An 11,866-nucleotide genomic window follows, 5' to 3' on the forward strand; every position below is an offset into this window, starting at 1 on the left:
CATGAAACAAACAATAGAAAAGATAATGTGTAAGCAAACAAACTTTACACAACACTGGTGATAGTGCTGTCAAACAGGTCTATGAACTCTATGAAAAAGTTGAATCTGCAATACAATTTTAGGCAGTATTTGGGTCCCTGGTTCATCTCTCTCAGCTAAGGGGTCCTTGGACTGAACAACATTGAAGACCCCTGTCAAAGAGCAATGGCTATCTTGGCTCGATTGTAGAGTGTCAATGTGATCAAAACATATAATATATATTATATTTAATAATCATGATCCCATAAGCATCCTGGAATTGAGCACAACTATGCTAGTAATCTAAGGGAAGATGAGTGGATACCTTTTTACATGCTTTGTCTGGTGGGAAGCCCTCAGTCTCAGAATTTGAATACCCCAGCTTATACATTTCAAAACAATGAGCTGCTTACCTTTGCATGAATTCCAGGGTAAGAGACATCTCCTTTGGATATTCAATGTTGCAGACATAAAACAAGCAGAAAGCATAGCTCAGGGCCACAATGGGGGAGGTGATGTGGTCATTCACAACTTCCTGATCAACAGCAATCTCGAATAGATGATCACCTTAAACATAGATTACAAAAATAATATGTATTAGTAATTAAAAAAAAAAAAATAACAACGTACACACGCGCCAAATCTTCCATACTCAGTCCAAACACAGGTTATGGTAAGAACAAGCAACAAATACTTTGAAAAGGTATTCTGCATTTAGTTTGTCAGACTTTACATACAAGTGTACTTACATTTAAAGATTTTGGCCCTAATCAACATAGTTCTGAGCACCATTTACAAAACAAAATCAACCAACTCTATACCTTTTCATCACAACAAATCGTCTCATCAGTAAACCTAAGAACAAATGGAGAACATATATCCAAGCTTGCTGGGATTCAAAAATGATTAAACTACAAACCTCTGATTAGGATGCATGGGGTACAGGGGAGGCTGAGTTCAGCATCCGCGGAGTCCTGTTTTCGGAAAATAAAACAACAAAGATACACATATGAATGTGATGATTTTATGTTTCCAATGTACACAAACACAGTCAGGCAGGCAAAATATTATTTACACAAACATAATCGATTAATGTTAGAATCAGAATCCTTTTCGGTCAGGGGGGGGAAGTCTGTCCTTACAAGACCTTGTTCTATTAGGGGACAGCATTTGGTCTTCCAAGACAGAGGAGCTCTGCCGGGATGGAAGTGTATAATTATATGAGGGATTCTCTCCTGGTCGGGAAAATAAATCAAGGATTTTACTGATTTCCTTTTATCTTCGTTTCCAGGAGAGGTGGTTTACCAATTTCGATATTATCAGCAGCGCAAAGTGGGGTTAAAAATCCATAAAATGTACCTCATTTTTGCAGAAAAGGTGATCAGGGTTTTCCTTGAAGTATCTTACAATGCCACAGATCAGCTGTACTGGACCTTCACCCATCTTCATCCCTTTGGTGTCAAGGAAGTTGTTGATCCCCGGTTCTTTTTTGGAAAGCTCCTGTGCCAGCTTGTTTTGTACCGAAAAGCCAAGGAGTCTAGATGCATGATCAAACAGGTGAGCAGCTTCAAATAGAAATGGCCACTCTTCCTTTAGGACCTTTACATTGGTTCCATCGTTGATGGTTTCACGCTGGATGGGATATGTTTCAGCCATCAGTTTTCGAACAGATGACTCCTAAAGATATGAGGCAACAGTTAATCAAACTAATAAATGCAATCAATAATAAAACAAATTATCAATATAAATACAGATAAATCGATTTCGGGTGAAAATAGCTGATATACAAGCGCACAACGAGTCCCATTGTGAACTTGTAGATCAGTTATTTTTTGTTAATTATACAAAACCAATTTGAATTGATATACCAAAAATAAATCAAACTCAAATTTTAGCTTCTCCATTACTCAATCAAAAAGTAATCCATACATTCACAAGAACATAATGGATGGTAGCAGCCCTACCTGAGGATCATGGGTTTTGAAGGCACTTTTCAATTCATTTCGTTTTGACAGCAGTTCTGCTCTACTCTCAGTTCCCTCGACAGCAACATCCCACTCCACACATCCATAACGATCGGAATTTCTTGACTTTTTCTTCCGCTGAACTTCACCCTCTCCACCCTCTGCTCGCCTCTTTCCTGGGGTTGATGTTCTCTTAATATTTTCAACTCTGTTTTCTAGCTGGGTAAAGAGAGGACCACAACCATCTTTTGCAAACGGCATATTTCCAAAGGGCTCTGTCTGTTTGAAAGACAGATGATATTGTCCTACAATGTTCTTGGCGATTTCCATCAGCTTGGATCTACCAGGTCTTCCAGGGTGTTTATGGAGGTAATCTTCAACAACGATCCGAACCATCTGTAGTCTTTCTTTCGACTTTACCCATTTATTTTCACCCAACACATCCATGAGCTTTGAGGGCATTTTGTGCCATGGTATGGAATATGGCTCACAGGAAGGGGAGTGGGCAGGTGGTGTTGGGGGCAGATCATCACTCTGTGGCAGAGGTGTAGAAAATGAACCTCATCACCAATGATACTAATTAATTAATACACTGGTTTTCAATGTCCGTTGGAGACCACCAGGGGTACAAATGGACCCTTAAGGGTCTGTGAATTTGTATACAGATAGTATACAGGGTTGGGCAATATATTGATATATCATATGAGATTATTGAATAGGATTTTGGGTATCATATTGTGATACCTGTTGTGTTTTCCTGATTTTAAAGAATGAACTGAACTTACAACTGTTAACATAACATAGTCATAAATACAATAGTGATATTTGATTTTGTCGGTGTTGTCCACCCCTCAGTACTGTGCAGATTAGGGTTACAAATTAAAAAAACGTACCTCCTTGGAAAGCTTTAACGAGTCTTCTGCACTGAATGAGTGGCAGAGTGTCCTGAATGTCCGGGGCCTCCACAAGGATCAGGTCATCTTCACATTGAACTCCTAATTCCACCAGTCTAGCCATGAGTGCATCCATCTTATCACTACTGAGCGATGGTATGGCTTTCTTAACCAACTCTTTCACAAGCTCCATGTTGGCATGTGTTTAAGAGGAATGAGCAACCTCGCAACTCTCTGGTAAGAAGAAAGTGGATAATAATCATTAAGTTTGTCCAGATTTTGGCAGCTAAACATATCAGATATATTTTCATCAACTTCATAGACTCCAAGCTCAGGAACCCAGCTGGCAGTTTTCCCCGGAAGCAAAAGTAGGACACTCATTTAATTTTTTATAATAATGCTCGCTATTTGTCCTAACTGTAGTTGTCCTTTAGTATATCTCAGTAAGACAAGCATACCATTTCCATATGGCGTGCCTTTAACCTGGACCTTCTCTGTGACAACTGAGTTACTCGAGTCAAGTCCAAATTCTTCACCTGCTGTCCTTATGCTTTGGTCAGCTCAGGATAGAACCTGGTGGAGTCTGAAACTTGAACCTGGGGGGCAAAGCACGTTGAAGCTATGTTAATAACAATACTACTTTTAATCCAAATGTAACCACAACATAACACACACACCTTCAAATGTCAACGAAGCCTATCGAATATATATTAGTCGATATGATACTATTATAGCTGAATTTACCGCAGTGTTTGAGCGGGGAAACACTGTGCCAATGGAAGCTAACGGGAAGCTAACGTTAGCCCGTGGCCTTTTACAATACTACTTTTAATCCAAATGTAACCACAACATAACACACACACCTTCAAATGTCAACGAAGCCTATCGAATACATATTAGTCGATATGATACTATTATAGCTGTATTGACCGCAGTGTTTGGGGGGGAAACACTCTGCCAATGGAAGCTAACGTTAGCCCGGTTGAAAAGCTACTAATAAAACAACAACACACAAACCTGCGAAAATAAACTAACCATAAATACAAACTTTACCTATCAATTCAATGAACTGGCCAACTTTTGCACGGGGGGATACTGCTTAAGGACTATATTCTAACTGGGGCCAGTTAGAAGAGTTACCTGCCAGACGTCCACGTAATAAAACAAATATTTAACATTAACACAAACTTTATGTTTACCACAAATGTCCTTTTTGATTAAGAAATGAGGTTCCATTCCCAAATTAAACACAATGAAGTGAACCAACCTACCGTACCGAGCAGACTTTCAGTTTAACTTTCAGTGCGGACGGATTCCTGTAATGGCGGCCACCACAGATATTTTTTACCGGGCAAAAGCACCCACAATGCAATGCGCAACCAGTGTTGCCAGATTCTGTGAGGGACACAAACAAGCCACAAGGTCAAGGGGAAAAAAGTCCAAAAGAAGTGAAGTGGGCCACATGAGCACTTTAAACCTATACAGCAACTATTAGAAAATAGCAGATCACAACGTGCCGCGACGATATAAATATATAAATATGGTTGTGAGCTTGTAGATCTGCTATTTTCAAATAAAATCTTCGGGGACACTTATAATAAGCAGACCTGGCAACACTGTTTTCAACGGCAAAAGTAATGTAAAAGTCGATTACAGTACTTAAACAGTCACATTTGACACCACATTGGCCATCATTTTACAGATTTTTCTTAGAGTGCATGGGGGAATTGTATAAATTAATAAATGTGTATGCTCCAAATGAGGAAAAGGAAAGAAATATGTTCTTTGAGGGGTTGGATGGGAAATGTGAGGGGAACTGTATGGTGGTGGGTGATTTTAATGTGTGGTGTGGAAGGATTGATGTGGTGGGTGGGATGGTGTTTAAAAGCGACGCTTCACGTGGTGCGTTGGACAAACTGATGAGTGAAAATTGCCTAGTTGGATATGAAGCTACCCGGTAAGAGATGGCCACACACACACACACACACACACACACACACACACACACACACACACACACACACACACACACACACACACACACACACACACACACACACACACACACACACACACACACACACACACACACACACACACACACACACACACACACACACACACACACACACACACACACACACACACACACACACACACACACAGTCAATCAGAGGACTGCACTGGACCCCTAAGGTTTCTTCTCTCCTCTGCAGTGAACACTTTGAGTGTCATCACTACAGCACTGAGTCATGGGTATAGACCCTTTTTTTTAATTGATGAAAGGCCAAATGAAGAATTTGCCAGTAGAGCAACATTAAAATCCTTTTTTTTTAAAGCAACCTATCACATTTGTGTGCAATTAATCCATAAAGTCTTTATCATAGATGGAACATTTCCCCACATATTTGTTAAAAAATAAATAGCAAGCTTCAATAAGCTTATTTTACTTTGTATTATTATATTAATTGCAACAATAATTGTTCATGTTAAATATGCAGATAGATTGGGACGGGTGGCGCAGTGGTCTGTGCATCCGATCATCAGATCAAGGGGGAGTGCTGGGGAACTCCAGTTCGAAACCCGCTCCTGCCGCCACTGCGTCAGGCCGTTGTGTCCTTGGGCAAGACACTTCACCCGGATTTGCTCCTGTGGGTATTGTCCACAGTACATGTATAATACTAATGTGTACCTGTAAAAGCGCCTCGATGACCTCGAGGCGTGAAGATGGACGGTGTGGCGCAGTGCGCTGTGCAATGATCATCAGATCAAGGGGTGAAACCCGCCGCTGCTGCGTCTGTAAAGCCGGTGTGTCCTTGGGCAAGACACTTCACCTGAACTTGCTCCTGTGGGTATTGTCCACAGTATCTGACCATTGCATGTATCATATATGTGTAATGTGTGTGTATATGTAAAGCGCTTTGAGTCATTGATAAAGCGCTATAATAAATGTAAGGAATTATTATTAAATTATTATTAGATAATTCATAATCGCCCTAGATTGTCTTTGAAGTACACTGTTAATTTCAAACCAAAATAAAAATGTCAACATAACTTAAAGTCATAAATGTCCTTTGTGAAAAACAACGTCTTGCTCTGCAATAATGTCATTTTTGTTGTTATTTTATTAGAGAAGGACACTGCTGTGCCTACCATCTTCTCTTTCTCCAAGGGCAAAGAAGAACAGTCCAGGGGAAAACACTTGGTGAGACAGTAGGTGGCACTGCTAGTGTAAAAGGAGGTTGCAAATGTAAACCATTGTTGTTGGCCATTTCTGTGTTTTAGTGTACATATTTGTAAATAGCTGTAAATATATGTATATATCTATATAAGTTATTGGTTTGTTTTGTATGTCAAATATGTGTTACGTGTCGTGTCCAGTTTACTGTCTATTTGTCTATACTTGTGTGTGCATATTTGTAAATATCTGTAAATATATATGTATACATCTATATAATGTATATTAAGTTATTGGTTTGTTTTGTATGTGTCAATATGTGTTACGTGTCGTGGCCAATCAACACATTTTTTGTAATTTACTGACCTAGAACACTACATTGTATATGTTGCTTGGAGCCCGCATGAAATGGGGCCTGAGTAACTTTCAATGTCTGCTGCTACCAGAGGTTGGGCTAGACTTTTTCACTGCCTGTCATTTTGACGGACAGGATCGTAAAATGTCCGTCAAAATTCAGTATTACCCGTCGGCCTTTACACTCTTGGGGGGGGGGGAAGCACCGTCGTGAACTGTCAACGGGGGTGTGGGGGGGGGAAGCACAGTCGTGAACTGTCAACGGGGGGCGGGGCGCACGCTCGTGAACCGTTAGCGCCGTGTTATGCATGCCCACTGCACCTCGCGGGAGTACACACAGCGTAAAGCCAAAACTCACAGACATTTCAATGATTTGTACGGCAAAGTTGGCTTTGGAAACTGTATCATTTCCTTTTTGGCAGGCATGCTTAACACCGGAGACTCGCTGCGGGGAAACTTTGGCGCTGTTCCGAGTTTGTTCTAATCCGTCAAAATGACGGACTGCTTTCAGATTTTTCCGTCATTGTTAAAAAAAATCCGTCATAGACAGAAAATATTCGGTTAACGCGACCTCTGGCTGCTACTAGTGTTGTTATCCATTTGCAACCTCCATATTCATGTTTTTTGTAAATAGTTTCATAAGTTATGTGTCAAAGTTAAGCAACTGTTCACTGCAAAACGAGTAAGCATATGGAAAACTGTTCAATATATGTTAGTCTGCTTGAACGGGGCCTAATTAGGGCCCGAGCACGGAGTGCTAGGACCCAACGGCGTCCTAGCACGAAGTGCGAGGATACCTATTGTTATTGGTGGTATTATTATTTTTAGTCGCCATCTTTCCTGTTTTTGAGGCCTTTAGGACGCTGACAAAGTTGTATAATCTTGGGGCGACTACGAACTTAGATTCAAAGTGTCGAAACAAATGCAGAATGTGGGCGTGGCCTATACATTATTTTTAAATTGCGATAGCATAAAATGAGCTTCGGACGCAAAACTTTGGACACACGTCAGAGCCCAGGACCTTTTCGAGAATGTAAAAAAAAAACGTACATTTTCAAAAAAACTGCTCACTAGCGCCTCCTATTGTGTGGTAGTCACATATAGTTTCTCAGAACTTCACGGATTTTGGCACAGACATTTCTCATGGAATTGCGGATATATTTGGAAATACATTCCATTAGCCCCGCCCCCCAGAAAGTCGGCCATTTTGAAAAAATTGCGTTTTTCAGCCATTTTACGCACGTTCTTGCGAACTCCTCATAGGGGAATGATCGGAAAAATTCCAATCCAGGACACGTTCAGCCCCTATCCAATATGAAACTTAATTGAGGAGCACATTTTTTTTAAATCACTCGTGGAGGTTGTAAGCTAACAGCGAATACACCATTTTTGACAATTTACATGTCACAAATTACTCCACATGACTCCAAACTACTCGGATATAGTTAATCCGATATTCACGAAACGCTGTATACATATTGCTATTATGATTGCACACATATTTCAAATTGCCTTCCATTAGCCCCGCCCCCCACAAAGTCGGCCATTTAGAAAAATGCGTTTTTCAGCCATTTTACGCACGTTCTTGCGAACTCCTCCTAGGGGAATGATCAGAAAAATTCCAATGCAGGACAGGTTTAGCCCCTATCCAATAGGATACTTAATTGAGAAGCACATTTTTGAAAAATTACTCGTGGAGGTCGTAGGCTAACAGCGAATACACCATTTTTGACGATTTACATGTCGCAAATTACTCCAAACTACTCGGATATAGTTATTCCGATATTCACGAAACGCTGTATACATATTGCTATTATGATTGCACATATATTTCAAATTGCTTTCCATTAGCCCCGCCCCCCAGAAAGTCGGCCATTTTGAAAAATGTGCGTTTTTCAGCCATTTTACGCACGTTCTTGCGAACTCCTCCTAGGGGAATGATCAGAAAAATTCCAATGCAGGACAGGTTTAGCTCCTATCCAATAGGATACTTAATTGAGAAGCACATTTTTGAAAAATTACTCGTGGAGGTCGTAGGCTGACAGCGAATACACCATTTTTGACGATTCACATGGCGCAAATTGCTCCAAACTGCTCGCATATAGTTTTTCCGATATTCACGAAACGCTGTATACACATTACTATTATGATTGCACACATATATCAAATTGCCTTCCATTAGCCCCGCCCCCCAGGAAGTCGGCCATTTTGAAAAATGGGGTTGTGCGTTTTTCATGCATTTTAAGCACATTCTTGCAAACTCCTCCTAGGGGAATGATCGGAAAAATTCCAATCCAGGACAACTTCAGCGCATATCCAATGTCATGCTACATTGAGAAGGAATAGTCCTTCGCTCAAACGGGGAGCTCGTAGGCTAACGGAGAATATACCATTTTTGACCAATTATATGTCAGATAAGCTACACTTGCCTGTCTGCCTGGTACATCAACTCTCACACACACACACACACAAACACACACACCTACTGTTAGTCCAACAACGCCCTTTGCTGGCGGCATATTCATTACAAAAGACACTCCCTAACCCTAACCCTACTGTTTATTTGTAGATATTTCCTAAAGCCTACAAATAAAGTGTGAAATGTCGGCCTGTTACAATTGTTATTGAGCGATATATATTATACACACTGTTCTTCTTTCTGCACTGACATCAGCAGCTGTTCTCACTGTAAACATCGCGTCACAATGAAAGCAGTTGTGTTGAGAAAAAAAATAACATCCAGGGGACATGTGATTAGTGAGTAAACAAACGGTAAAGGGCAGAAAGTCTGATGCACATTTGATCATCTCAAATAACTTATAATCACAACGGGAACAGTTTGCAGAGCTGTGCTTCGTTGACAGAAGTCCAGCCATGCGTCACACCTCTTTTAAACATCACTGTTGGCTGAAATCGTCTCAGGACAATACTTCAGTGTACCCTCGGTTATAGCTCCTCCAGAGACACTCCTCTCTCCTCTAAATCAGTGTATCCTCGGTTACGCCTCCTCCAGACAGCCTCCTCGACGACCCTTTAGAGAAATTTGTTTTCCTTCGAGACGGCTCGCCGACATCCGTTTCCGGGTCGCTGCCGGAGGACCTGGGAGTCTGGGACGCGAAAATTATAGAAATGAGAAACGGCTCATTTCCCAGGACTCGCGCGCGTCTGCTTGACGCCGGGACGACCGGCTGCCCTCCCCGACAGGCGCACGGACGCGAGGGCCCGCTCATCACTGCGCGCACAAGTGCGACCGCAGTTTTAATTTCATATTGATTTGTTAAACATATGCTTATTCAAAAACACTCATGTTTTTGTATATAGTTTCATAAGTTACACACATGTGCAGACTTTGTTGTGTTTGTTGTCTCATTTTGATTTTTTATTTGTCCATGTCCTGTGTCCATGCTCTTTAGTTTATTTTGCATTTTTGTCCCGTCTTATATGTTCCCATTCCTGACCTGCACCTTGTCGTGATGAGTGGGCTTTTTTACATTACATTACATTGCATTTAGCTGACGCTTTTATCCAAAGCGACTTACAATAAGTGCGTTCGTCCAACAAAATACAACTTGAAGAAAACAGAATCATAAAAGTACATCAGGTTTCATAGAGCAAAAACATTTCAAGTGCTACTCAACTGGCTTTAGAAAAGCCAGTCCTTTATTAGTATAAAAGTGCTTCGTTACTAGTTCTATCGCTCGAAGTGGAGTCGAAAGAGATGAGTTTTCAGTTTGCGCCGGAAGATGTGCAAGCTATCTGCCGTCCTGATGTCAATGGGGAGCTCATTCCACCATCCTGGAGCCAGGACAGCAAACCCACGTGTTTTCGCCGTTGGAAACTTGGGTCCCCCTCGCAGCGAGGGCGCAGCGAGTCGTTTGGCTGATGCAGAGCGTAGTGCACGCACTGGGGTGTACGGTTTAACCATGTCCTGGATGTACGAAGGGCCAGATCCATTCGCAGCATGGTAAGCAAGTACCAGTGTCTTGAAGTGGATTCTAGCAGTTACCGGAAGCCAGTGAAGCGAGCGTAGGAGCGGAGTAGTGTGGGAAAATTTAGGAAGGTTGAAGACCAGATGAGCTGCTGCATTCTGGATGAGCTGCAGAGGTCGGATGGCACATGCAGGTAGACCAGCCAGGAGGGAGTTGCAGTAGTCTAGGCGTGAGATGACGAGAGCCTGGACCAGAACCTGAGTCGCTTTCTGTGTCAGCTGGGGACGTATCTTCCTGATGTTGTAAAGCGTGTATCTGCAGCAACGGGTTGTAGCAGCGATGTTTGCAGTGAAGGACAGGTTGTTGTCTAGGGTCACACCCAGATTCCTTGCAGTCTGAGTCGGGGAAACAACTGAGGTGCCGATGTTGATTGTTAGGTCAAGAGTGGGACAATCTTTTCCCGGAAGGAAGAGCAGCTCAGTCTTGTCAAGGTTGAGTTTGAGGTGATGAGCAGACAACCACTGAGAGATGTCAGCTAGACAAGCAGAGATGCGTGGGACGACCTGGGTCTCTGAGCGGGGAAAGGACAGAATTAATTGGGTGTCATCAGCGTAGCAGTGGTAAGAAAAACCATGCGGGCTAATGACTGATCCGAGCGAGTTTGTGTACAGGGAGAAGAGGAGGGGACCAAGAACAGAGCCCTGAGGGACCCCTGTAGTTAATTGACAAGGGTCGGACTCAGACCCTCTCCAAGTCACCCTGTAGGTACGGTCTTTCAGGTATGAGGTGAGGAGGGAAAGTGCAGAGCCTGAAACTCCAAGTTTTTGGAGAGTGCGAAGGAGGATCTGATGATTCACCGTGTCGAATGCAGCAGACAGGTCCAACAGGATGATGACAGAGGAGAGGGATGCAGTTTTGGCAGTGTGCAGTTCCTCCGTGACAGCAATGAGAGCAGTTTCTGTGGAGTGACCTGCCTTGAAACCAGACTGGTGCGGATCCAGAAGGTTGTTCTGATTGAGATAACAGGAGAGTTGTTTTAAAGACAGCGCGTTCAAGTGATTTAGACAGGAACGGGAGGAGAGAGACAGGCCTGTAGTTTATAACATCAGACGGGTTGAGAGTGGGTTTCTTTAGGAGAGGGTTTACTCTTGCCTCCTTGAGACTGTTTGGAAAGTGACCAGAAGTTAGAGAAGTGTTGATGAAATGGGTGAGAAACGGTAGAATATCAGGAGCGATAGTCTGAAGGAGGTTTGAAGGGATAGGGTCCAGAGGACAGGTGGTAGGGCGGGCAGAGGTAATGAGGGTAAGAACCTCACTTGGAGAGAGAGGGGAAAAGGAGGTAAGTGTGTTGGTGGAAGGAGGGTCTGGTGACCCAGCAGTGAGTAAAGGTGAGTCAGAAAAAGAAGAGCGAATATCATCAACCTTTTTTTCAAAGTGGGTAACAAAGTCGCTTGACAGAAGTGAGGAGGGGGGAGGAGCTTTTGGAGGGTCCAAGAGGGTGGAGAAGATGGAAAATAGTTTTTTAGGATT

The 11,866-nt window shown here is 42.4% G+C and overlaps 1 protein-coding gene across 1 annotated transcript; it reads right to left on the minus strand.

Annotated features, from left to right (window-relative positions):
- Positions 1–335: 335 nt before the first annotated feature.
- Positions 336–3,022, minus strand: LOC117545185. The gene is made up of 5 exons (XM_034214879.1): positions 2,876–3,022; positions 1,983–2,516; positions 1,378–1,695; positions 938–992; positions 336–585 (listed from the first exon to the last, which is right to left on the minus strand). Exons 2-5 carry the CDS (start codon positions 2,442–2,444, stop codon positions 428–430), a joined length of 993 nt encoding a protein of 330 aa, XP_034070770.1. The 5' UTR covers positions 2,445–2,516; positions 2,876–3,022; the 3' UTR covers positions 336–427.
- Positions 3,023–11,866: the final 8,844 nt, after the last annotated feature.

This window comes from Gymnodraco acuticeps, unplaced genomic scaffold (assembly GCF_902827175.1).
Source record: "Gymnodraco acuticeps unplaced genomic scaffold, fGymAcu1.1, whole genome shotgun sequence".
NCBI classification, from domain to species: Eukaryota; Metazoa; Chordata; class Actinopteri; order Perciformes; family Bathydraconidae; genus Gymnodraco; species Gymnodraco acuticeps.

Excerpts from the sequence above, each read along its gene's own strand:
- LOC117545185 (XM_034214879.1), bottom strand. The coding sequence starts at position 2,444 with ATGCCCTCAAAGCTCATGGATGTGTTGGGTGAAAATAAATGGGTAAAG. Across the intron at positions 993-1,377 it reads ACCTTTTCTGCAAAAATGAG|GACTCCGCGGATGCTGAACT; the intron begins GTACATTTTATG and ends TTCCGAAAACAG. Across the intron at positions 586-937 it reads CCCATGCATCCTAATCAGAG|GTGATCATCTATTCGAGATT; the intron begins GTTTGTAGTTTA and ends TCTATGTTTAAG.